This window comes from Leptosomus discolor, chromosome 11 (genome assembly GCF_034619465.1).
Source record: "Leptosomus discolor isolate bLepDis1 chromosome 11, bLepDis1.hap2, whole genome shotgun sequence".
Taxonomy (NCBI): domain Eukaryota; kingdom Metazoa; phylum Chordata; class Aves; order Leptosomiformes; family Leptosomidae; genus Leptosomus; species Leptosomus discolor.
The window spans coordinates 4304976-4332932 of NC_141401.1; the positions used below are offsets into that span (position 1 = coordinate 4304976).

The 27957-nt window shown below is 42.4% G+C and overlaps 1 protein-coding gene across 2 annotated transcripts in view; it reads left to right on the plus strand.

Moving 5' to 3' along the window:
- The window catches only part of ADAMTS17 (ADAM metallopeptidase with thrombospondin type 1 motif 17), a 188806-nt gene that overhangs the window by 121621 nt on the left and 39228 nt on the right, over positions 1–27957 (plus strand). The window contains exons 15-18 of one of the 2 annotated variants that reach the window (XM_086471601.1): positions 8030–8150; positions 10667–10741; positions 16078–16158; positions 23850–24007. In XM_086471601.1, the coding sequence (XP_086327727.1) occupies positions 8030–8150; positions 10667–10741; positions 16078–16158; positions 23850–24007 (435 nt within the window). The remainder of the gene's footprint in view (positions 1–8029; positions 8151–10666; positions 10742–16077; positions 16159–23849; positions 24008–27957) is intronic. The other variant, XM_086471602.1, reaches the window with a different exon arrangement.

Below are 27957 nucleotides of genomic sequence, written 5' to 3' on the forward strand. Positions count from 1 at the left end.
TCTTTACCCAGTGTAGACAAAGCCTGGCAACAAGCATTGCAGGAGGCCTGGAGAAGAGAATAAGTGCTGAAATCAGAGGGTGGTATTACTGTTATTTATTTTCTTCTGTAATCCTTCTAGTTAAAGGCTCTCAAAGGCAGGAATGACACATTGCCAGTTTAACAGACAAATTAGCAGTAACCATTGCCTGTGAACATCTAGTCCAGGAAATGTAATAGCTCTTTTCCCTTCAGCAGTAGACACTCCTAAATGAAATTCATGCATTGTTGTTGCATGATGAATGAACGTAGATGAATATGGCAAAGAAAAAAACTGTTCTTGCAAGGAAAGGGCGGTTTTGAGAAGGGAAATAGGAACAGATTCTTTGAAGCCTCAGAATACCCTGACTGCATTTGGGCGCTAAGGGAGGAGAGTTTTCCTTAAATTGTACTTTGCGAACTCATTACAGTTTAGTTTTAAAGCCACGAGCTGAGCTCCAGTCTAAACACTGTGAATGAAGCCTTTTGGTGTCAGCTTCACTATCCCTGAAGCAAGATCATCATAAGCAGCAGCATCCCTGTCTTTATCACTTACACCTGACGGCAGCTGGCGTGAGTAAACTTGGTTAATACTTTGGTCATGCACAGAAGCACCAGAGAGCAAAGTCAGCCCTAGATTTACCATAGGGGTTCCTAAGGCACCTAGACTTTTTATAGCCTTACTCCTTGTCTTTGAGACAAATTGTAAGGTCTTCATTCAATTTTGTCCTGTCCTTGTTTATTAGAATTGGTTTTGAAGCTGAACGTTACATTCTTGATAGTGATAGAAGTTTGCCACAATGAGGACAAAATAAAAGCTACGTAAGAGCTTTTCAGGAGTTAGTCTCAAAAATTGAAGGGAGTGTTATAAAGTTGTGACTTCAGAAGAAACATTGTGGAGTAACGACATACAAACTTTTCCTTACCATCTTCTGAGCAAACTAGATGCCTTGTTCAACGTATATATAGGTCTTCGACCTTTTCTTGAAATGCACATGGTCTCCTAACAAGGAGAATTTCTGTTCTCCTGAGATTTTTCAGAAACAGAAAACCTATAGCAGGCTGGAGAGCAAGAGCGGTCTGATGCATCTGAGGGAGGAGGAGGGTGAGAGCTCATCTCGGCTTTGCAGCCTCCCTCTCTTGCCTGCTTCCCCAGTTTGCTTTCTCTAGCATAGACATTGCAGTCCTGGTGAAGATGGGGTAGCGCAGTGCAACCTGCAGCTTCAGATCTTTTATCTGCTTATATTTCTCTTCAAATGACAAGTGGCTTTTAGAAAGAGGATTCCCTGAGGGTTTTATTCTTCCTTAAGACTTCAGTTTGTTTCATGGGTCAACATTCATGGAAGCAGTGTACTTTCTAACCTCTTACAGTTCTTCACTCTGTGCTGCTGATGTTAATAGAAAGCTGCTGGCACAAAATAGAGCTAAAAAAGGTGTCAGACATCACACAGCGGTGGTGCAGGGAGAATAGAAGCTGCTCAGCTGACTGTTCTGTTGCACATGACTTCGTGCTGGCTTTTCTCAAAAGAGGATTAGTCTGAGACTCATGATAGCATGAGAACTTTCCAGTGGGGACTACAGATTGTACTTCAGGATGTAATCTAGGGTCTCTTTGAAAAGAGAGACCTCCCGTATAGTGGAGCCAGGCTAGAGATCAAGGGCAGTCTTTGCTGTGATTTAACAATTTAAGAGGTGAAGGTGTTTTAGCTCTAGCTGTAGTTTTCTCGTAAATGTTCTGTCATGTCCCGTCTATTTTTAACTCGCTAGTGAATCCACAGTACATTGAATGGTGGCAAGCCACACATTAGGCTGTCCTGGCACCACAAGAATGTTATAGAATGAATTTTGTCCAAAAGCGAGTGTCATACAGTGTGAAAGGGAAGCATGAATTTGAAAATGGACACATTTTCAAAAATAGTTTTTGCAGATTGGATCGGCAGAGTGTCGGGAGAGGGCCACAGGTGGCAGAGGATATATTGCAGTTGTCTGTTGGACCTGTTGCTGGCAAACAGTTTTCTACATACTCAGTACCCACTTTTTGCATTTGATTGATGCATGCAGTTCTGGCTTTGCCTCCTCACTTGAGTATTTTCCATGTATTATTTATATTCCTGCATTACAAACTGTGGTACAAGATGTTCCAGACCGGGTAGCTTGTCTCCATACAACTTGGCTTAGTACTGTACTTTGATAAATTATTTAGTGTATGTGCACAAAATCCAGAAGGATTGTTTGAACTACAGAAACCAGTTGTATAATTGCCTTTTTTTCCGGTTTCTGGGTCTGTAGTAATGTAAGCTGAGGCCTAAAAAAGAGTATTAGGGCTTTTGGTGAGTAAGGCATAGTGACAAAAAATAATACTTTGTTGATATCTTACTACGTTTTTATTGTGCTTTACAGTGGGATATGAAAAAAAAAGTGTTGTGCTGTTTCCCTCTGGTTTTCTTCTATGTTAACCCATGGATTGCATGTAATAGACAATTCATTGTGTTATCTACCTTGAAGTCTTTAGAAGTAGCTTGAGCAGCCACAAATTGACTGGAAGGGATGCTACAGATATATCATCTACTGATAAATATATATAATTTTCAAATCCAGAGCTGACATGATAGACGCCTCTTGTAAAGAACAGGCGCTTGATACAAAACCCTCTGGTATCTGCAGCTTGTTGGCATTTGTGCAAACCAGGGCAGACACAGGGTGGAATCAGGTCCGAGGTGTCAATTCAGATGAAGCTGATTTGGGAGGATCAGAAAGGAGTAGCTATAGCAAGTGACCAAAGAAGAGTAGCAAAGGAGTTCCTGGGATCGGAAAAAGCTTTATATTATTTGCACATTTGCTCACGTAGCCCGCTCTGCTGCCAGAGCACAGGGGTTTTGACACCTAACCTTCAAGCTCTATATGTGAAAAAGTGGTTATCAAGAATAATTGTATCTAGCGTCCCCAGGAACTGCTAAGGGGTCTAAACACAAAGTCAAAGGGCAAGTGTAATTGCATATCTAATGCAGAAAAGATATTGCTAATTTAAAATAGGCAGTGCATATGTCCTGTTCCAGCAGGACTGCTCTGATTCAGATAAAGTCTGAAGGCTTGGGAAATGACAGGAGGATATTTGCTGAACTAACTTCTACACAGACTCCAATCCATCACACATTGTTGTGGAACAGAAATTGGAGTAACTTACAAATGAACTGCTTGATTAGGGATTTAGGCTCACCCTCCTGTACAAATCCTGACAGACACCCATAACCGTTCACGAGGACAGTCATGTTTAAAATAAAGAAACAAGAATTCTCTTACCCTCAGATCTGAATGTCAGTTGCTCACATGTGTACATTCCTGTTTCATGTGGTCCATCCCTGGAGGTATCAATGGACACTGGATATTATGGACAAAAAATTGGCAGTGTAGATGAATCTGTCATAACCAGCATGCTCTGTGTATGATTAATTTGTAAAATGGCACACGTTGCATCAATATTTATATTTGATCCATTGAGACGGCTAGTTAGTTCAGCATATGGGAAGCATTACAGTTTTGTGAGCCTACAATGTCATTTCTTACACAGGGTGGGTGTATATAGCAAAAATAATTGTGTTTATGTAGCAAAACATACTCACGCAGGCTGTATCAATTGAGTTCTTGCACAGCCATTGAAAATACAAATAAAAATATCATTAAAAAATATCCAAGCAATACAGAAAATAGTTCACACAGAAGAATCCAAATGGTGTGTATTCAGAAGAGAAGAGGAGTTTTCCTATACTGGAGCCAGCAATGACTGAAGCTGGAAATACCACCCAACAAGCAGTATTTTCAGAAGTTTAATTATAAAAATGAGAAGAAGGGGGAGGGAGAGAAGGAAGGGTGAGCTGAGATATCAGCTCAGATAGAATGTAAACATGCAGTTACCTGCCAATTTAAAGGTCAGTGGATTGTTCCAAAACCTGGTGTCAGAATAGGAGAATGCCTGGGTTGAAAATTAAGAAACCTGTGGATGTAGTTGTGACTGTCCATGCTGAGGACTTGAAGCCCCAAAAGACAGTCTTTGAGTTTTTTGCCAGCACTCCCATGTTTTAACATGGGCAAGGGACTGGCTTTGGTTAAAATCTGCTTCCTCTTTGTCCAATTGATGCTGTTAATAGCAGTACTGCAGCACTGCAGGTTTTCAACAGCTAGTACAGGCAGGAGTTCCACCTCCTGGGTGATGTCAACAACAGTCCCTTTGCCAAAATTATGGGTATCACTGTCCGAGTCCGTGTTGGATGGTACAGGGAAGTTCCAAGAGTCCAAGAACAGGACTGACAGTGGCAAATGCTCCCAGAGACTACTAAACAGATGGTGGTTATGCCATACTGGCTTTTTTACTTTTTATTCTTCCTTCTGAACACAGACAAGCTCCAAGTGCCCTGCTCACTCCTTAATGGATCATCTTGATAAGAATACAGAACTGCTTCCCTTCTCACCAGTCTATTCAAGACTGGTGGAACTGAAAGTATCCAGCTATTGCTGGAGGGACTGCTCTGCTCACCTGCAGGATAACTCTTGGGTCAGAAAACACGCAGGGTGTTATTTACAAGGTCATTCTTTCTTCAGAATGTAAAGCTTGCCTTTTCTGCTTCTTAATTAAAATAATCACCTTACCTTGGTTTGTAAGCTGGACTGTACAGGAGGTAGCACAAAACAAGTTAGGTACGGTAAAGATCAAATAACTCCCTTGAACTATTTGGGTTTTAAGGGATTATTTCTGCGTATGAAAGCTTGATTTTTGAGCAGTGAAACGTGGGATTTTCCCTTTGCCTACAGTTAATGAAGCGCTCACTTTTTGGAAAGTTTTCTGCAGGTTGAGGACAGCTCTATCTATTTTAACAACTGACAGTATAATACATATAGCATACAGCATAGTGTAAGTGAGAAGGTGATGATGTACAGACTCGATGGATCTTCCCCCTGCTCTTGTGGGGCTCGGGAGTAAGCTCTGGCCCCAGTGCTGGAATCTCAGGGGCTTTCTCACCTTAGAGAAAGCTGGATATGTCTCTCAATTAACAGCCCAAGGTCTGCTGGCAGATCCTTTCCTCCCAGGAAGGGTGATGCTCACTGCATTTTGCTTCCTCGCCCTTCCAGCCCTGCCTCTTCCCCTTTGCGCTTGCTTCAAGAGTGGCAGTATTTTCAATATTTTCAATTTTCAAAGGATCTGATTGACTGAGGTGGTCGCTGTAATGTGTTTCTAAATGACTTTGAGGCTTTTGGAATCTGTTGTCAAATCTTAACAAAAGCTGTTTCATTGTGTACTGTTATTAAATACACTTTTACTCTGGAAATGATTGGAAGGCTTGGGGAGCGGGAAATGCACTCTAATGTTTATGTAGACGAGAGTAAAGTGCTTCCAAGGTATTTTTCTCCCATAAAGAAGCAAGAACGCACAAATTTTCATCTTGAAGCCAAAAGCGTAAACTATTTTACTCTTTTAAAGATTTTCCTTTGTAAGAAGCCATTTCCTGGCCCAAATCTGATGAGGGCTTTAAACCTTAAGCCTTGGATTCAAGGGACAGTCTGCCCTACAGAAGGGAGGGATGGTGCCGTTGAAGGGAAGGCTGAAAGGGCCATTCCCAGTTCCTCCACTTACAGGGAATTAGGGTGGAGATGAAAGATAAAAAACAGCAAACGTTTTGGGAGGTATATTTGTGGATTCAGTGAGTGTTCTTTCCATGCCTTCAGAGAGGGTCTCTCAAGTCAAAGTGTGTCAGTGACCTAGTAAATGTGGGAGGAAACTCTAGGTGGTCCTGCTCTGGCAGGGGGGTTGGACTAGATGATCTTTCCAGGTCCCTTCCAACCCCTAACGTTCTGTGATTCTGTGAACTTGTTCTTTCAGAGGCTCTGCTGGCTTGCACTGGTTTACATTATCTGGGAAACTACGGCATAAATGCAAAGCATGTGATTGCTAACTCCCCATTCTTTGCCTGTCTCTGTTATAGTCCTACAGACTCCTCATGTAGCAGTGGGAATAAGTGTGGTTCAACACTCATTATGTTCCCTTTATTCATTTGTGTGCTCACATAGTGCTAATAACAATGCAGTACAATAAAAGATAGCACTAGAATCTTAAATTAAATGCAGCCTTTCCAGTATCTCAGCAGGGTGGCAGGCAGGCATATATTTCCAGCTGCCTTTCAGCAACCCCATTAATAAATCATATTTATTTTCCTGGAAGAACTGCTGGGACATCCTTCTGTTTTGGGGGCAGAATCACATTCAGTATCCCAAAATTGTTTGTTGGACATGGGTGTGAATTTTAGACTTGAGAATTGCAACTGCCAGAAGCTCCATGGTCTTCTTCCTACCTTCCTTTAACTCCCATTTGTACAGGTTTTTTCCTGTCATTCTTGTCCACCAACTTACATGCTGTTCTGGTTAATGAGCAGCATTGCCCTTGTCTGCGTTTAGGATGATCACCCTCTCTCGGCCTGTGTCTGTCTCTAATGATTTCCTCAGACAACCACTGCATCAGAACTTGTCTGAACACTGGCCGTCTTTGATCCCTGTAATACATCTGGACTTAGGCAGTGGCCAGTGTCTTCTGAAACAAGGGAAACGTTTGAGTTCAGGTCCAAATTACATTGCTTACACGCAGACAGTCTCAGATAAACAGCCCAAGTTCTCTTAATATTTCCCTGCTTACCCAATTTTTCAAAATGTTTATTGTTTTGATTGTTCGCTAAGATATCTCTCCAACTTTCCTTTGGCTTTAGTGTAAGCAGGCAAGGAAGGGAGAGACCCAACAGCCTTATGCACATAAGTATTATTAGTGACAGTCCTGCTAACTCATTTGCCAAGAAACTGTGTATCTACAGAGAATAAATCTTTAGCTTCTTTTTAATATTAGAGTCTCTGCTAATAACTTGCATAATGACAACTCTGATTTCAGCAGAAATTTATGTTTCAAGAGTGAACTGTTGATTATTTTGAGGGTCTTACATGGTTAGAAAACAATTTACATAGACTAATGTCAGTAAGTCTTTCGAGCCTCAAGATCTACAAATGTGCAACGTTTACCATCATAACCTGTAAATGGTTTGTGAAAAGGAAGATTACCATGACAACCTCTATAGCTACAGGGAGAATACTGTGACTGTTCTAGTAATACATGTCTGTGAAAGCAAGCTGCAGATTTTTACTGGAAAAAGTTTGCACAGGTATAGAGAATGATGAAAATACCATTTAAAATGAAGCTTCAGATTTTTTTTTTTTTTTAACAATTGAGTGTCTAAGCTTAATACAATGCAAGCAGATAGAAAATTTCCTAGTTGTGTAAGCAATCTTATGGTATGGATTGGCCAAATGTGAACCTGACCTACTTCCATTGAACTACTTTTGCGTTGCAGGTATCTTGAGCCATCTGACTAATGGGGTCTTATTCAGGTATTGCAAAAGTGTGATCAGAACTGGATGTTATACTCCCTGTTAAGATCCAAGTCTGAAGCAGAGCTCATTCAGTGAGCAGCACACTGGAACTCATAACAGCACTCTGAATTTTTATGTGGTGAAGGGCTATGACCAGGATTCTGGTTACTCGGGTTAATTTTCATTTAAGGAAATCACGTTTTTCTCTTTTCTAAACTAGGTATCACAGTAGTGGTCCATTTCTCTGGGATGTCTTTGAGCTCCTCAGATGGAAATTGCTATACAAACATGAAGCATTGTTTTAATCTGTTGTGTTTGAAGGAAGTTAGAGTGGGTTAGTATGAAATCCGTGATGGTGTCTGGAATAACTAGTGTTTGTGACAGTCTCTTCAGTTAAATCTTCTGAATCAAAGTTCATACTCTTAGTGTTAGAGAAGGGGCTTACTGAATAACCAACTCAACACCGTTCCAAATGAGCGCTCCCCTGATTCACAGTGTTCTCTTCCCATTCAGGTTTTCAGTCAGATGTCTATCTTAGTCTTGACCTCAATGTTTAGAGATACTTTAACCTTACAAACAAAATAATGGGGACCTCTGGTTGTTGTCATTAGAAAATTGGCTGCGATGGAATCATTGGCTCAGCTGCCAAAGAGGATCGCTGTGGAATCTGCAGTGGTGATGGCAAAACCTGTAAAGTGGTGAAAGGCGACTTCAACCACACCAAGGGGATGGGTGAGTAACCCTCAGCAGCATTTTAGTGGAGTGGAGGTTCTCTTAACTGCTTGAGGAGAGTTAAAGAGTGGTAGTAATAGCTCTTCCGGGATGGCACTGGACTCATCTGCTCTGTTAAACATACAAGAAACACAAAAACCCCAACTCAATTAAAATGTGATATTCTGTCTGCTTCTTATTGAGTGGCCCAGATACCAGCCGTTGCCTCTGTCTGAAATTCAGAATGAAGTTGTGTTTCTCATTTTGAATGCTATTGGTGCTGTTGATTTTAAATAAGAGACAAAATCACAGTATCTTTGCCAGTGGAAGGGAAGCCGGATTTCAGCACCATCTCTGAGCTCTTTGAGAGCTCAAAATGATGTGTGTTGCAAGTGATTTATGTTATAATCACGATATCTTAGCTAAATGAAAGAGCACTCCCCAATGAATATTTTTACTGATTCCCTGCCAGCAATGGTATCCAGTATAGGATACAAGAGCTTCCAGTCGGAGTTAAGACTTTCCCCTCTCTTGTTAAACATTAACGTGTATAAAGCTTGATATTTGAATTAGTCTTTGTTCCACAGTTTCTGTATTGCGCTTCTGAGAAACCTGTTATCACACACCCTAATCAGGCAAAGGGCAGGAAAGCCAGGCTCAAGACTTGGAAGCTCCAAGAGGAAGGAATTGTCCAGAAAAAATTATTTCACATTCAGTGAATACAGCATTGCCATGTCTGTATGGAGAAATACATTCAACCCATGCTACTCCAGACCGAGTTCAGTAAAGCACATAAAGATTCCCTTTGAGCGCACACTTCACTTCTGGTTAGTTACTAAAGCAGCACCAGTGCTTAGCAGCTTCCTTTAATCAAGGTCTCAGCACTGAAGTCTGGGGCTCTGATTTTGTTCGTTGACTGCTTCCTCTGCACCTTCCTCCTACTTATCTGTGGAGCCGGCTGTGATCTGTCACCTCCTCTGAGATGCAGGTAGGATTTCCCACCTGCACCACGTCTTTCTGGAGCACGTGTGTGCTGTTGCATGGCTAGGCCAACCTGCTGAATGATTTCCTGCATTATTCCCTTTGATTTTTTTGTCCCCGTTATTTCCCACCTATTTATGTCAAGGCATTTGCATTTGTTGCAAATGGTGACAAAAGTTTCTCATTTCCATTGAAAAAAGCTATTCTCCATTTCTGTAGCAGATTTTATAGCTGTTCATGAACTTCTTAATTGCTCCTAAAGAGTAACTATCTTTTATCTTTTCCGATGAGACTACAAAACATCTTGTGCCGATAAATAAGAAATTTCTGGGTCACTGCCAGGAGGTTGCACCCGTTTCCAAGTAGACAGACTGCTTGAGGGTGGTAACTTTACAAGGCTGTAGGAACAGAACAGTTTCAGCCTTAACTGGTTGTCTGGCTGCCAGGACACTACAGGAGGCTTTCACCCCCAGCGCCCTGTACCCTAATAAGAGATGGCTGACTGAATCATGGTCAGTGTTCAGGCGTTTGTTGATCCGTATTCTTTGCCAGTCATCTCAGAAGCGCAAACCTGTCAAACAGTTGCTTTGTCAATGCAATGTTCCACCTTTACCCATTTCACATAATCTATAAGATAATTGTTTTTACAGTTAGAAGCTAGTAAAGATTTATTAGATGTTTTGAGCCACTAATTTTAAAGGGAATTAAATTTTATGTGGGAATAGTTTTAAAAAGTGACATCCACAATATGCCAGTCATCTTCCAGGTTGAAAATCATCTTTGCTTTTTGTTTTTTTAAATTATGCACTTTTAATGAACATCCTAGCCTACTAAAATGGAAGGAATATTTACGATCTTTTAATTGTTCACTGTTCATGTTTTACTGCTTTTGCATTTCTTTTATGTTAGACACTGAAAACAGACTTGTTGGTTTCACTTATGATTCCCAGCCCTGATTCTGCAAACATTTTGTGCATTGTGGGTTACTCCCATCAATTTCTATTCATATACTGCTGTTTTGCAGAATCAGGTTCTCAGGTTAACTTGGTGAATCTCATGCAGTAGGCAAAGCTCCAGGCTTCGGTCTGAGGTATCACAAGTGAACATGAGGTTACTCAAGAAACAACTGGCCTTCTTTCTCTAAACTGACATTTAAGCAAATATGTACAAAAATCTGACAAAATTTGGGGTAAAGAAGAATACACAATATGACTACAGTAACAGATTCAGGGTTTGGACGTGTAAATGATTGCACAGGTCGGTGGCAAATCCCCACGAACTTGCTGCGATTCAAGTCAAGGCCAACACACTGAGTCAAGTATGCTGATTTATTATTTCAGAAGAGAATAGACTTCAAACATCAAGACATTGATTGTTTTGGAGTGGTATCTGTTTTGGGAATTGCAGCTGCAACCTTTGGGCCAGATCCTCAGCTGTTCTGCACGTGGGACTCCGTTGACTGCAGGATTGGTCCCTATGTGTCCTGTGATTGCAAATGATGTTGTCAAGCCCTATTAACGGAATTAAATCCATGCCAACTCCTTTCTGTTTCTTAGTAACCAATAGTCATTGTAAGAAGGTTTCCACATGTGTGATGGCAAAGGCAAAGGCTGTTCCCAAGTGTTTCTCGTGTAAGATACTTGAATGCTGTTTGCAGTGTCAGTGGGTGTTGGTGACAACCTTTGGTGTTGGTTCTTTGTCTTCTTTTGGTTGGATTAGATGGGGAGACTGGTATTAAAAGCCATGGATAAACTTCAAGTCCTTTTACTATTTAGCTCATTTTGTCAAAGGTATCGAGTACAGATCCTTTCCTTTTAGAAAACCGATCTGCATGAAAGAAAGCCAAATTTTCATTAACCAAGTAAAAAGAACCAGGCCTATTTCTTTTTTTTTTTTTTTCCAACCTTAATGTCACAGGTGAGGTTCTGCCACCCTGGTGGGGCATGATGGTGGAACATTCAAAGTGCCCCATAGGAGGTCCAGCAGTTCGGATCTTGCCACCTGTGATCCAGCTGGAAATGGATTCCATTTCTGTTTGGGGGAGGAGGTCAAAAGCCTTTAATTGTGATGCTAAACATCACATACACTTGTGTGCAGCTGGCTGTCTTCAGTAGGCCAACTGAATGCACTGTTTAGACGGAGGTTTATTTTTGACTGGCAGCATGCCCTGTACCTATTTCTACAAAATAATTTTTCAAAAACAAACACAGACTTGTTCTGAAGTCCATCTCAGTCTCCTTGCCACTGTACAGGGGACATAGAAATAAAGGACAGCTCTTTGGCTCGTGTCTGTTGGGTAGCTGATTTATCACTGATGACTTCTGCCCAAACTCCAAGAGTTTGCATGTAATGCTCAGAGACCTGCATCGAGAATAAGACCTGCATCTGCCTCTCTTGATTTTTCTCAGCCATATCAAGATTTTCTATTGCTTTTTATTGTATTCGCTCCTTGTTCAGCACATATTTAAACGAAAGAAAGGATATTTGAACGGTCTTGCAGTAGTGCTGGCTAGGAGCATCTTTAGCTAACATTCAAAATTCTTTTTTTGTCAGTAGGGTGTACACCTAAATGGTGAGAAAGTAGAGCCCTAGGGCTAACTCTGGGATGCCTTAAAAGGATTTAAGCAGAACATGCAAGTTAGAAACCCCGGCAACCAACTTCACAGCAATAGTAGGAGGCTCTGAAATCTATCCATGGCTCTCCAGTGAAATGATTTTCTTCCAAATGAGCTATCCCATGGCTGGAAATGGACAGGTGCCGATGGAGGAATTACTCTCAAGCTAATAGCAAGTGAGAATCATCACAACTATTCAGAAAATGTACACGTAGTTACCACTGGACGTATTTCCACTCCACTGCAACAACTAGCACTCAGCAAAAGGTGCAAGGTGGGAAGGGTCATGGAAGCTGAGATGCCCAGCTGGTACTTATCCCTAAAATATTACAGAAGCTGTGCTGGCCACAACCAGCAGGTAGGCAGGGCAGTCAGATTTCCTTGGCTTATACCCTTTGTTCAAAGGGCTTTTGGGAAGTTTGATAATGGGATGAGCACTGTGGACTTTCTCACACCTGATTTTCATGTACAGGGATGAGATAGGAAGCCACAGTGCCCAGAGATCAGTACTTTCAGCCATGGGATAATTTCTTCTTTACCTCAGAGTCCGTCTTTCATTGCAATGTGAACCAGGAGAACAGTTTTGTAGTAGATCAGTGACATTCTGAAGTTCACACCAAAATTTCTGTTCTTTCTGGGAATAATAACAATGGCTAACAATGGATTTTCCTGCGTGAGCTGCTTTCCTCTTGCAAATCTCTCCAGCATTTAAATGAAGATACAGTAGCCACTGTTCACATATTAATCTCCTTGATGACAAAGCCACCTCTTTGTTCTGGTGTCTCTCTTAATACAAGTTACACCATAAAATTTGTATCTAGGATTTGCTTCAATCACAGTCTTACATTCCTGAGACACTGATGTAATGCAGATTATCCAGAAAGATTGGTGCGTGCCAAAGTAACTGTTCCCAAGGTGGAGTATACTACATACAGCACTATAAATTATCAAATAACGAAGTTCTCCCGTTGTACTTTCAAAGCTTCATCTTAACAGGCTGATTTATGGGTGAAATTACTAGAAACAGTGCCTGGTAGTTGCCAAATCTCATCAGTCTTTAACCAGTTCCTCATTTAAAGCAGAACTTTAAGCCCAGCCTTGCATTGCAGACAATTATCCTAAGACCTAACAGATCTTTGAGAGTCCTTGACTCAGAGCCAACTTTCAGACTTTTTTTTGGTCTTACGAGTTGACACTTGATAATCTTTCTGGCAATCTGCAGTTACAGTTTGCTTAATAAAATGTGCCTGGAAAACAATGGAGGTGTTTTCTGGTGCAGTAATCTCAAAGATCAGGAATATTCTGTGACCAGAAGCCTCACATTAGCTCTAATGACCAGACTGGAGTGGTGGTAGCGATCTAAGTTTGTACCTGTGGCAAATCTGCATGGATGTTATATAGTATATTTGCAATAGGATTTGACCACTAACACACAATATTGCTGGAAATGATGAATGAGAGTGTTGAGATGCTCCTGGTGGGACATGCCCAAGAATTCTGCTTCACCTCTGAAAGGACAGGTCAGATCCATACAGCTGCAAAGTGGTTCACAGTTCACTAACAGAAGAGGAAAGGTCCGCAGTCGGGTTTGTGCCACGTGATCTCAGTGAGTTAGCACAGTATGTTTCTTCTTATTCAGGAGCTGTGAATACAACCCCCCAAAGACATCAATCAGGATTAGAAATTACATGAGGAGAAAAATCTGGTATAAGACCAAACTAAACAGTCTCCAGAACTAATATGCTATTAATAGCTTACACTCTGCTATTTACTATTGTAAAAAGTAACATAAAAGTCAACTTTTCCACGTGGTGTTTCTCTCAAGGCACGGCGATGAAATGAGAGCGTATTTATGGCACTAGCTGAACCTCAAGCACAGCTCCACAGCTCGCTCGCCTCTAAAGCAGCGTGACACACTCCTGGCTGCTGCTGGGTCAGCAGACGGATCCAAAGTTCACTGAAGCTAGTGACTGGCTTTCCACTAAATTCAGTCTGACTTTGTGTCCAGCTTCTGCACGATTTAACTCTGGGCATTTGCATCTGACGCGTGATTTAAAAAATGAATAAGTAAATAGTCCCCCAGTAGGTACATTAAATTACCTGAAACTTGGGCATGTTCCAAAGTGGCTTCCTAACAGGGGTGTTGAGGTGTGTCATAGGCCCTGTTTCCCCATGACGGACTGTCATTAATCACACCTTTGCTGTGTGCTCATGTCTGGTGGTAATTGTCGGTTGGGTATATATGCTGATGCATGGTATGCAGTGAGGATGTTTGATTTCTGAAACACTCTGTTTTGACTGTAATTTGGTATCTCAGCTGATGAAAAACCAACTCCTGGCAATATCTAGAATAAAATCCAACATCTGTTTGCTGATTTCATAACAGATTTCAGTGTTGCCTTAAAAAAATTGGCCCTAGAAGTAATGATTTTTCCCAGTGAAACCCATTCGGTAATAGCAGATTGGGGAGCCACTGCTCTGGCTTCTGTACACAGACATGGGTTGCAGCTCTGCTGCCCCTCTTGTTTTTCTTGCAAGGGATGACTGACTGTTTCTGAGATATCCTGAGTAAGGGAGAAGTGAGTAAGGATGAACAAGTGCAAAAAGAACTGAGCTGAAGGGTCAAATGGAAAGTGTCATTCAGATAAAATGATCAGGGACAGAGGGAATGTGTCTGGCCCAAATCAGCTATCCACCCCATGCACCTCATGAAACCCAAGAGCTCAAGCCCTATTCATAGCACAACAAAGGGGCTGGGCACTCTGCTGGTTCAGACAGGTAGAAGTGGATCCACAGGCTGAGACCCCAAATCCCCATCTATCTCGCTCCATGTTGTAGTGGTAAGAGAATCACGTAGTCCTGAGATTCATGAGGCTGTCAGCATCCTCCTTTGAGGCCCTCCGTGTCAGCGTAGCAGAAGCATGGCCATTCAGCTGCACTTGTCCCTAAAATAGCTCCCCAAACATTGCTGAATGCTGGAGGAGTCACTGTTCCTTATGCCAGCACTTCTCCAACTCATTGCTCTAGACTGCCCACAATTTCCATAAAGGCAGGGCTGACACAGAACAATTTCACACAGCCCTTTAAAGCAAAAAAAGAGGATGAGGGAATATACAGGATAAGCTACTTAACATCATAAAAGAAAGGGGAGAGCAATAACCCCAAAAATGGTGCCAAATTATACACTGCAAAATAAACTGGGTGGCCAATTAGAAGGAATCAAGTCATGGTTGTGATGAGATTAGTGTCATTTACAGGGCCCTGATTCAGAGTCCAATGAAGCCAGTGAAGAACTCTGCTTGGCTCCCAGACCTTTGAAATCGGCCCTAATATTCCTCAGCCTTACAGTTTAAAGGAACCACTTCCACCCCATGGAACAAGTCTGTAACTCCACATGGCTCCATGGTGGGGGGAAACAGGCTGCATTTCCTTGTGGCTCCTGTTTACTCTTACTGTTATTCTGTTAGTCAAGAGTTGTATAATTGTGTCATGTTGCTGGTTGTTGAAGGAAGCGTGAAAAGGCCAAGAGAGTTTCAGAAAGATTAAAAAAAAAAAAAAAAAAAAAAGATAATTCTATAAAAATATGATAGGGCACTGTAAAATCTTCCCTACCGTGTCAGATGCTCAGATGGTCTAATGTGGCATATGCAGTGTTTAGAGGTGAGTGGCAGTCAGTCCTTGAGAAGCTCTGTTGTTGCATTAAAGCTGAGCTGTGGAATTCTGTTTAGCAGCCTGATGCAAGGAGACCGTTACCATTATATCCTCCAGAATTTCTGTATAAAGCTGAAGTGTAAGTGAAAACAACTTTTTTTCCCACAGTTGTCCCACTAATTCCTGCTGTTTAGTTTTAGCATCATCAAAATGTTTTGTGGGAGTGCATCCTTTCTGATACTGATCACAGCCTCGAGCAGGTTTTTTTTTGGAGGGGAAAGCAGGAGCATCTATTGGAAACTTCATTTCACATCACAGCTGTCTGTTCTGTTCTGTGATGTGCAGTGTTGCTCCTGACAGTGACACTTTGCATCGGCTCAGGAACAGTCCTCATGCATCCCTGTCAGTACCGCAGGAAAGCCAGGGTGACTTGAAGGGAGCAAATCCAAGCACAAGCCCTAAGTCACAATTAGGCAGCGCACGTGCATTTCTCTCCCTCTTCTCAGGCTGGAATGTTAGTCATAACCATGCATGTCACAGCAGCGAAACTTGGCTGCCAACACAGGGATCTTATTTGAAGTGTTTCCCACCCATTCCCTAACCTGGGCAGGAGTTGATTTTTTCGTGGTGAGATACTGAATGATCGATGCCTCTGGCTGGCTGTGGCATGCTCTCATCCGTCTGCTCTTCTGTTGCCATAGGTTACATCGAAGCAGCTGTGATCCCTGCAGGTGCCCGGCGGATCAGAGTGGTTGAGGATAAACCTGCTCACAGTTTTCTGGGTAAAAAGACAAGAGAAAAAAAAATGTTTTGATTCAAAACTCAGTTCTGTTTTCTGTTAAGATGACCCTTCTCTCAATGACCTGTAAGATGATAGGTTTGTTGTTGGCAGGAAGCGGCTGTTGATTTCATTCTTGTAGCAATCTCTCTCTGCTTTTGTGGCTTGGTTTCATGACGTTTGCTTGATGTGATAGTATGTGACACTTACAAGCCCTGTGCAACCTGAAAGGACCAGAGAATGCTTTTATATAGACAGAAGAGTTCCTGAACAGAACTTGGCACTGGGTTGAACATAGCTGCCAGGAGCACACAACACTTTGGGAGGGAGTGGGAAAGAGAACAGTGCATTTAGAGAAAGGAATGACAGAGATACAGATAGGAAGGCGGCCAGCTCAGGTTGAAGCAGAGGCAGGACAGAGCAGCTGATATCTCTCAGTGACCTGACCATGAGGTTGCCTGTGCCATTTCCTGCAGCAACAGGTTTTCACTTGATGCTGTACCCAAGACCTGAGATGAGCTAGCTGCAGCCTCTAGTCCTCTTGCCTCTATTTTCTCAGGCCAAACAGTTTGTTTAATCTTCTCCTTTCTATTTCTGCATTCCTTTTGAGGAGAACAGGCTTCCTCTCCTCTTTTCCCTGTTAGAAACAAAGTTTTAGACGTGGGTGATGGGTCAGATTTGTATGTGAGGTTGTTGTAGGGCACAGTCTGTCAACAAATTTGTTGCCCAGTTACTAATTGCTTAGATTAAAGATTGGAAGGCTACTTGTAAAATGCAAGCAGACAACTACAATATATATCTGTCAGTCTGGTCTTCTGCCTCCTCTCTCCAATGTTGGGGCTATTTCTTTTTGTGTCATTACTGTGCAATAGATGAAGGGCTTTATCTCCCATCTACTCCTAAGGAGACCAAGTCACAGAAATGCTAATGCCCCATTGCCCTGAATTCACAGAGGAAGCCTCTGGCAGAGCAGGAAAATTGTCTGAGGCCCAAAAGAACACCCAGCACATTGAAACATCCCTTGCATGCCCAGAGCTGCATGGCCGCACATAAAAGGGCGAATTCTGTCTCTCCTAAGTTCTTTATGCTGTGTGGGGAAAAAAAGGATAAGGGAAAATCCAAACTTCCTCCTTTATTCAGTGAATTTTTGCAGCTTATAGGTCCCTGCATTGTCAAACCTAAGCTCTTCTTGCTGTTGATGAGCTCATTAACACATGATTTTTGTCCTTTCGTATCAAACAGTGTTTCAGCCCTTCCACATGCTGCTGTTCTCATTGCAATGGTTGGAACAGATGCAGGTTCCACCTGTCCCTTAGCCTGGGAAGTATAATACTGTTTTCACTTGGGCATGTTCTGGTTCTCTGAAAGTGAACTTCTCAGAGTGGAGATACTGCAAGGTTTTAGGGTAGAAAAGCACTCCAAAAGATGGAATTGCTTCTGGAGATGTATCAAGCCTGTGGTAGGAACTCTGAGAGGATGATGAAGCTTGTTGCTCTCTGTTTTGTGGAAGGGGAAACAGGAGTTGCAGCTTGCTCATGGCTACGTAGGGAGCCAGTAGCAAAGCTCAGACTAGGACCCTTGGTTTCTGATTTCCATGTCTTTCACTTATGATCCTCCATCTCCGCAGCCAAAAGGAGATGTTACTATCCAGTACTGGGATATAGAATGCCACTGAAAGCATTTACATAGGGATTGTGTCTTAGGATTTCAGGTCTAGTGCCATTGGTTTTCTGTCTTGAGGTGCTACCAAAGTTGGCCATATCACTGGGAAAGATGCTTTTGATCTCTGTCTCTCATTCCAGATTCAGAGGGGATAAAAGAGGGCAAATCACCTCATTCAGCTTCCCCTAGGTCAAAAGCACTGGCATTTGTGTCACTTCTTGGTAGGAAACACGTATCAGTACTGCTAGTATTTCCACTAAGCCAGCTTGCTGGGAGAGGATTACGCCTACATGTAGGATGTTTGACATAGCAAAGCACTGGTGGAACAATGAGAGCCACTGTTTCCTTGGGTTTTGCAAATACTCTGCCTTCTGGAAGCCAACTTTTTGTTTGTCTTGGTGGGATTTGCACAGGGTATTTGTCCGGGGCTTGTGCTTTGGCAGATAGCTGTAGCACTGAGACTCTGGAGCTAGTGACTGCCCTTCATTGTCACCACATAACCTTGAGTAACGCAGACATTTCCCCACTGGCTGGTGAAGATTAGGATTGTGTATATTTAAGAGCAGGAATTGGTCCTGTGTGCATCGTATAAAGACAGATAAAAATCTGGCTATTTTAAAGCTTCTGAATGCTTTTAGGCCTTTGGTTCACAGTCAGGAACCAGGAGAACCCCTCTAAGCTTTCCAGAGTTTTCTCTTTCAAGCAACACTGGACACAAAGAAAAGATACCCAATGTCTCACTAACCTAAGCTGAAGAATAGCAGCAGAAATGCTCCAATAGGACAAAAAAGATGAGCAAGAAAACAAAACCCAATCACTCTGATAGGCCTCATACTGCATCATAAATCCACGTCTGAGTATGGAAGGATTTTCTATTTCAATTACACTGACAAAGTTGAGTCCAATCAGGTCCTATTTCCACTCAGAACCGGGTACAGCACTTTGGAAATGAGCCCAGAATAATTTGGAATCATTATCCCATGTGCTGGGAGCAGTGCCTGAAGAATTTCCCTCCACCTACAGGCAACCCACGCTGGCTGCCTTGGCTGGCTGTAATGCTTAAAAACCACCTTGAGCAGGAAATGCCTCGGCAGTTTGTGTCCACAGGCTGGGAAGCAAGCTGGAGAGACCCAAGGTGGAAATAAAGATCTGACTAGATGCCAGGTTTAGAAATAGATTGGTCAGTTCTTGTCTTCCAGCCAACAAGAAAAAAAGAAGTTATGGGTTGTTGTTGGGGTTCCTTTTTCTTTTCCTTTTCTACTGTACAACTTTGAGCCAGATAAAGCTTAGAGATGTAACAGTGGATTCTTGCTGCTGCCTACATGCACCCCCAGCAGGGAGAAGAGAAGGAGCTGTGCTTCACTACCCTATTTGAGGCATAGGGTACCAGGAGGACTGCAGCTAGCTGTCCGAGGCAGAATAAACCCTGTGGCCGCTTTCCTGTTTGGGCTTTTCCACCACAGTCAGACAAGTTTTGTCAGAGAAGACTGTGTACATCCTGGTCTCCTCAGCTCCTGCCACTGAGCCCTCAGGGAGACTGAGCAAGTGTTCTTTGTTGAATGCTTTGCTTATTCTCTAAAATGGCAGTAAAGACACTAGCTGTCTTGCAAAGTGCTTCTGCAATGCTTGGATGAAAAGCACAGCATTCAATAAGAGCAAAAGGCCCCATGCACTCCACTGAATTTACTACTATCACCTCTGGGGCTAGACAGAGCCAGGCCTGCAATAGTTGTGTGTGACAAAAGCCGTTGGAGAAAGAGCAGTACTCTGTGTCCAAGACACACGGAGGTTTTATAGCTGCAGCATTGATCCCTACTGATGGGTCACTTGAGTGCAATGAAGACAAACAGTGGTGAAAACGCTTTGGCCCAAATGCTCTGCTGTGTCTTCAGTACAGTTCCTGCAGTCCTCAGGGAGCACCTTTGGGAACTGGGCTGTTTCCAACTCTCCATCTCCTCAGTCACTAAGGCAGCAGTGCCTGCAGCAAAATCAAACCTTTCCCAAAGAAGGGGTCCACAAAGATTAAACCTTTTGTTTTTCATCAGCAGGCGAGCGTCCTTTAATGATGAGCTGGAACCAAAACATGGGTTTAGTCATTCAAGCTCTTATACACTGTTTTGAGCATGTGCCATGGTATCTTTACTAGTCAGCCATGCTGAGTGGCGATAGTTTTATCTCATCCACCGCTTTGATTGATTAGTCATGTTCACGACTCCTCAAGGCCAGTGTGATGGCTGCTTTGATCTGCCTGGAAGCCACTAGGCTTTGGCAGAGGAAAGCAATCCTCCTTCAGAATTTTGTCTGAAGTTTGTAGAAGGTACTCTGTAGATCAAGGAACAAAGCAGGAAGAGAAGTAAGCCGCAGACAGAGTTATATTGCTGTGGTGTGCAAATACTGGGACATCATCATATCCCATGTCTGTGTACCAAAGAGAACATTCCTCAGAAAAAACTCTCCCACATACATCCCACTTTTCCTGGGGAAACCAAACCTGCAGTTTCCCTTCATCCTGATTTTGGAGCCTCTAATAGGACCATGAGAGCTGTCAGGAAGGTTACGTGCAGCAGGACAGAAATATATTCCACCTTTCTCCAGTAACTCCCCAGGGTGCAGATCCTCAGAAAGGCACACACAGAGGACTTTGCAACCTCCACCTGCTCCAGACTTCCCCAGAGGGAAAATGATGCTCAGTCGGTAAATTAAATGTGCCCTGACATGTTCCTGGGCACTGAGGCCAGCGATCATGGAGCACCTTGTGTGTGGGCTCTCAGCCCCCAGTGAAGGAAGGCTGCCTGCACACTGCTTATTGAGAAGGGACCCTGGATAGTCCTGCATCCTGACCCATGCTAGGAGTTGTTTGGGAGAATTCAAGTTGACCTGGGCCATAAGACATGCTAGAGACCATTTTAACAACACAGAGGTTTCCAGGTGCCTGGGAACATGTCTGTGCACTGTACATGGAACAGCTGAAAAACAGGTTTCCACTGTGAGATGGTGCCCTGTGCTGGAATCACTTCTTACCTTTGGCAGACCCTCTGGGACTTGTCATGTTGAGCCAAATAGAACAGTTTTCCAGCAAAACCCCTAAAGAGAAAACTAGCAGGGATTTCCCTCCTCTCAAACCTCATTTGAGGAAGAGGTGAGCTGGCCCCTCATTTCTTGAGGGAACCTTCATTGTAACAGCTATATAAAGAGGTGTTAGACATGGCCAGCTAGAATAAAAGGAAAGTCTATGTAGAACAGCTCGATATCACTACAAAGGCTCCCACAGTGAATTAGACCCACCTGGTAAGTCAGCTGTGTTGTGCAGTTGACAAGAAGTCCAGTTCCTTATCTCCTGAGCATATTGGGCAATTATATATAGCCTAAGCACACCTAGAAGGGTTTGCTGGCTATGGGGACTTGATCCAAAGATATGACAATGGGAAATTTTCCTGTTGACTCGAAAAGGCTTTAAATCGTCTCCTCTTACCTTTTTGCAACACACACATTTAAAATGAAAGCCAAGGTTGTGTTCTTTGCTGGAAGAGAATAAAATAGGCAGAAAATGCTGGAGGTTAAGAAAACATCTTGTTAAAGGCTTAGCCAAAAGACACAGCTAACCTTGAACTAAGGAAGCCCAGTAACACATAGGCTATTCTATCTGTCTGATGTCAGGGCAAATTTGGTCATGGTGCATGGATCTCCGCAAAAGGGCCTGGGACCTTCTCTCTGTCAGACAGGGTCTGCCAATTTTCACTTCCCCCAGCACATCACACCAACATCTGGATAACTGTGTTTCCACTGTGACGTAGAAAACACATAAATCTGTAAATCAGCTTGCACTGGCGAGTCAACAGTAACACGATGTCTTTATAGCTGGAGTTGTCTTTCAGTGTTTGGAAGATATCAGTGATCCTGATGCAATAGGTTATGCTGGAAGAAAGGACATGTTACTCCAAGTATCTTCTTAATATTCATTTTAAAGGGCTTCCTTCTGCAGCACAGCTTTCTATGTTGTCCTTCCTGATGCGTAGAGGCATTTCATGATAGGTCGGATGTGGTCCTACAGCACCTGACCTTGTGCATGTATGCCCAGCTCATGGACTCTGAAAGGAGGGCGGCTGTGGCAGGCTCTTCCTTGCCTGCTGATGTTTTTTGTTTATGGCCTGGTTTACATCAAACCCAGGGGTAGACAGTATCTCACTCGTTTGAGAGCAAAGAAGGCATCAGGAAGTATCCTGACCACAAGCTCTGCTTATTTCTGATGCTGGACCTTTATAATACCTGTCCAGATTTTTAACTTGCCAAAAAGGCTTTGAAGAAATTTAGAACGACCTAAGGGCCACTCTAAATTATGCCTGTAGCTAGTGCTTCAGGCTTGGGCACAAGGGGGTATTAAGCTGATCTGCCAAGTTCACATTCTATCCACTGACCAGTCTCTGCTTTGTAACTTGACTTCTTTTTACAACTGTGACAACTGTTAACTTGTTCGGTGTTAGCATTACGGAGCACACACAAACTCAGGAACGGTTTTAGTTCGCACTTGCAAATCTTCACATGTCTATCACCACAGAGATTTGCTTGATCTTTTTCTCAAGGAAAGTTTAGGATAACGCAGTTTCAAAAGCTGGTTCTGCTTGGAAACAAAAGCAAACATGCCGAGTTGTCTTGCTACAGCTGGAAGAAGAGTTCAGAGATGAGCGATCTATGAATTTTACATTAATGCTTGAAGATCAGAATAGGTTTCCTTATATATTATCCAAATGAGAATCTCTGAACTCAACTGCTGCCAGGTTTTAGTCAGTCTCGGGATGGGCAGTCTACATACAGATCTTGCCTTGCAAACCAGACTTCAGTTTACAGCCACTGGTGCTCTCATACGGTTTCACCCCAAGTACCAGTTTTAATAGCTGTAAGAGCATAACACTGCAAGTGTGTAAGTGTTTTACCAGAAGTATCTTCAGGTCATACTCAAAGCAGCTACTCCGTGGTACTAGATTCTTACATCATGTCTGCCAGTTTGGTATATGTGTCCAAATTTATGGTACCATCCATTTTTCTAAGATTAAAATCTAAATACTTAGATTTGAGAGTAATCCTTAAAGTGATCTAAGTATTAATTTCCAATACACCAGATATTCTTGGTATGTTCATTTTATATACATGCCTTCATGTTTCCCCTGTAACCACTGACAAATAATATTGAGATTATTCCAGGAAGAATTATGGCTCTGATTGTTCTCTAATTACGCTCTCTGTTTACAATCTGCCCTCTGCTCAACTTGTGTAAGGAGAATGGGCTACTAAGTTTTGCACTTTCCCGGTCAGTTGCTTCTACTTTGTGGTTCTTGCTTGTTAGCGCAATGCTGTAGTGTTCTAGTATTACTTTTAAATCCAAATTAAATCTGTCTTCACTGAAAATCAAAGAAAAACATTCCCGTTGTGCAAGCTTTCCTTTGCAAAAGCAGAGCTGTGTGTGTAACTGAATTCCACAATATGCCATGAGTATGTGTGGGTTTTGGACATGCTCCTGAAATAGGTCAAACTGTACAAGAGTTCTGCCATTTAGTCCTGAATTAGTAGTATGTTTTCCAGTACAGTGGGTAGTTATCTTTCCTTCTTTTTCTTTCCTTTGCACGCTGTTCCTTCTGCACACTCTTTTTTTCCTTCCCTTCAAATTTTCTGGCAGAGGAATGGCACAGAGAATGGCTCAAAGTTTTGAAACTGCAGAATGATGCTTATTTGGAAAGCAGAACATAGTAAATTTAGGTAGTAAAACCTTAGCAAGACCTGTTTCTGTGACATTATTGTTACTTAATAGCAATGTTAATATAATTAGAAATGCCTTCATCAACTGAAATACAGAATATGCCCAAGTTAGAAACATGATGATGAGTCAGCTGAAAGTATACTTTTTTTTCTTTTAAACTCATGCCCATTACAGGGATACTGCATCTTGTGCTTCAGGCGGGTTGAGACAGAAGCTTAAAAGTCTATATTGTAATTACAAATTCGTTTACATTTCATTCCATGGTGTTTGGTTCATTCCAGCTTTAAAAGATTCCAGTAAGAGATCCATTAACAGCGACTGGAAAATTGAGCTTCCTGGTGAGTTTCAGATCGCAGGCACTACTGTCCGGTACGTGCGAAGGGGTCTGTGGGAGAAAATCTCTGCCAAAGGACCAACTAAAATACCACTGCACTTGATGGTAACTTTATATTCTTTGTTTGTGTTTCTTAAGTGATGCAACATAAAGGGTTTATATCCTAGCTGAAAGTTAAATTTTGATTGTTTGGTTCCTCACCAGTTTTTTAAAGGTGTGCTGTAGTGCCTCTCTTTGCATTCTTTTGCAGCACTGCAAGGGGCTGGAGAAACCCAGCTCCCTGCTTGAAAATAATTTATGCTCTATTCTGGGAGAACATGCAGTGTCCCAGTAAGCTCATGTCCAGTTCAGGATACTCCTGTAATGTGTCACAGACAATGTGACAGGTCCATTCTGGAGGACGTAGGTTTCCAGGGACCTTCTTTATTTCATGGACATACCTGCTTACACACATGAAAGGATATTTGCTGAAATATCTTCTCAGCTTATGCCAGAATGTATTGTGTGTTTTAAGACACTGTTCCTCTAACAGAAGAGATACAGATTTGGCCTGTACAGATGATACATGTGAATTTGACCCTCTGTAGTGACTTAATTGCACACAGAAATGTTCCTTGTTTTCTTTATATTGTTTTTTTCAATTTTCTGTATTTTAAGATGATCTTCAAAAATTTTCCTAATGTTCAACACAGTCCTGTTAACCAGGCATGTCATTTTATAAGCAGTCATATGGCTGGTGTATGAGAACATGAGTGAGAAGTCCACAAGGGTGAGAAGACCGGGACTGTAGTCCCAGTCCTGTCACTAATGAGTGATGGGGTGACTCATGGGCCAGTCCCTTAATCTTGGTAGTAACCTTAACACTTCTATCTGTAAGATAGCTGTAATAATGCCTGTCTCATATATGGGTTACTAGTTGAAAGTCTGCAGAAAGCTTCACAGTTCCTGTAGCGAGGTTTGCATAGAAACATAGAGTGTTTTAATGTATGCATTGTTTCCTGTAACTTTTTTATCCAACTACATTTTTCTGTGTGCTGTTTCTTTTCCTGGTGACTTTTTGCCGCATTTGTTTGCTGAAGGCTATCTGTAAGCACTGCTAAAAATCAGAAGTCTCTCCCTTTCCTCACCTGAAGTTTTTGGCTCGCTGGTGTTCATTGTGCAAGATTTCATAGCCCAGTTTGAAAAGCTCAGAAGTTGCTCAAACTTCTCACATACACACGCAAAATAATAATACTGCTTCACTTTGTCAGTGCTTTCTCTGTGTTACAATATGCTGCATAGGAACATGAAGTGTTTTGGTTTTGCTTGCTCAGGCAGATGAGTCAGTTTAGCAGGTTCACATACAGACCAGTGTAAAGCTGGATCCAAAGAAGTCGCTACTGAAATAGTCAGTGGTGCAGGTTTGGGCACACCAGCACCCTCCTGACTCGGCCACGTAATTCAAGGTCTGCCAACACAAAGGAGGTACATACAGGACATCATCAGAAAAATCAGTTTCTGCTTGACTTTGGCCTTAACACAAGTCTTCCCTCCTGAAACCAGGACTGACAAAGTATCTTGTACTGCCAAGGTCTTCCTAACCTCATGTAAGAAAAGGAGTTGCACAGGTACCGTTTGTGAAGATGCCATGCAGGGTTACTTTGCCAGCTCTTGGAACCTTCCAGGGCATTACTTGGTTGAGGTGTACTGCAGAAAACTCTGGTAGCAGCATTTTGTGAACTTCAGCATCAGTAGAGCTTTGTTTTTAAAAAAAATGCTCATTGCCCCTTGATTAAGGAGTAAATACCTAACATAAGAAACTAGTGATTATGAGGTTCTCCATGAGTATCTTTTCCAGGTACAGACTGACATTTTCAGCAGATATCAGCAGAGGAAATTTTCCTTCTTCGCCTTTCCCCCCGGAAATGTTTAAAAAGGAGGAAAGTAAAAATTACCAGACCATTAAAAAACATGTGGCTTGAAATCCCTGCCAGTTGGAAACAAAGCACACGTGAAGCCTTTTCTTCAAATCAGATATTAATCTTTTGCTTGGTACAGGGTAGTGAATTTCATTCTTTCAACGCAAGAAAGGCAGGATGGTTACCAGTTACCTCTAAATAGAAAACTGTTGTTCAAACAGTGGTGGAATACACTGGACTGACAAAGAGCCAGAAGCTTCAGTCAATCCATTGTGACCTGCATTTGAAACCAATTATACACACATACACACACCCCCCAATTATATATGGCTACGAAATTGCATGAAATTGGTTTCATATGGGCCTTTAGATTCACTAGTCTTGCACCCATATTGAGATAATAAGGATTTCTTTTTAGGAGCTGGTTTTTAATACTTGAGGCACTTCTCCAAGTGCGTTGCTGTAAGTATATTTCTTGGAGAAATTAATGTTTGTGTAACTAGGCCTGTGCTAGACCTCCTCTTGGCAACAGAGGACAACCAAACACTCCCAGAGCATAAAGATGCTTTAGACAAGACCGATTGATCAATTCTGTAGAACAAGCTGTTCGTCTCTCATGCACTTAAAGAAAGCCAGAGGAGGACTTGAGTTCTCTGAATCTGACTGCCTGGTATTTTGAATTGTGTTTAAAAAAAATGCGTTCATCTCTGAAACTGTAATGATGGCGGGCTGGTTTCAACCTTGGTATTCAGTTTTGGTAGTAAGGCTCCCTCTGTAGCTGAAGCAAAACCGTATCTTTGTTCCCTGCGTCTTCTGGAAGGTACTTTTCTGCCCAGAGTTATGCACTGTGCAGAGCAACTCGTGGGTGCTGAGTTTGTGTAGCCCCGCAGTGTTCACTGCACAGACCTCCAGGGTGTCAGTGGCTGCAAGCTGGACCCCTTCTTTCAGCACATATGGGGCTTTTTTTGATTAAATGAGCTTATGACAGCTTTAGTGAGATTATTGGTTAAGTAGGAGTGATTTCTGCAAATCTGAATGGGAAACAATTATTGTTGGGAGAAAACAGCATTTGCAAATTTCCTTTTTTTAATCTGGCAGCTGCTCACTTCACTTACGATAGCCCTACTTAAAAAGACTTTATTTGATAAGGTGCTGCTCCTATTTCAGTAGGTGACAAAAGCCAGCAGAATCCACCTGTCTAATGCTGCTGAGATTATGGGATAATATGTAAGTCTAAAGCCACACCATCAGCATCACAGTAGTACTTCCATGGCGTTTGTTAGTAGTGTGGTAACTCAGATTCTGTGGACCTCATACTCCATTGGGCATCTTCTGGTCCCTTCTGACTCAAGCCAGGGAATGTGAGAGCCAAACGAAGCCAAACATTTAGATCAGAACTGTCATCTGCCTGTGGTGAAAAAAGAAGCATTTTTCTCTCTTCCTCTGTCTTTGTTAATTCAGTCAATTCTGGAGTAACAATACTAGAGGTATCACATGTGACTCCATGGAAAATAATCATCCTGCTGTTGGAAGCAGGTTTCACCTTCCCTTAGCAATATGGAGGGTATGAAAATATATATGTTGCCAGCAGCTGTATGATATGGCTCTTCCTTGTCATCCTCAGGTTTCTGAGACAATAAAATCCCGCTCCTGCAGCTTGTCTGCAGGAATAGTCACGTTCACGTTGAGTGCCACCTTTCCCAGGAGGCATGTGACTTGTTTTTTTTTTTGCTTTAGTTGTTTGTGCTTTGAGAAGGATCACCTTGTTCCTTCAGATGGGTTAATAACATTCCTGCCTTCAAACTATGGACTGCTGCAGCCCAGCTCGAATGCAACAGTAAATGCTGCAGCTCGCAGAATCACAGAATGGCTGAAGTTGAAAGGGACCTCAGGAGGCTGTCTCATCCAAAACCCCTGCTCAAGCAGGGTAGCATAGAGCAGGCTGCCCAGAACCATGATCCATGAACAGTACAGCATTAACCCAGAACTTCCCCATTCTCTACAAAGGTCCCCAACCACAAGCCTGAATCTCTGCATGAGGCTTGCAGAGAACTTGCTTTCTCAAGAAAAAGGGTAGGACAGGTATGATGAGTGACTTTCACTCTAGATGATCATTAAAATAGCTGTTATATGAAAACTGATGATTTAATACTTCCT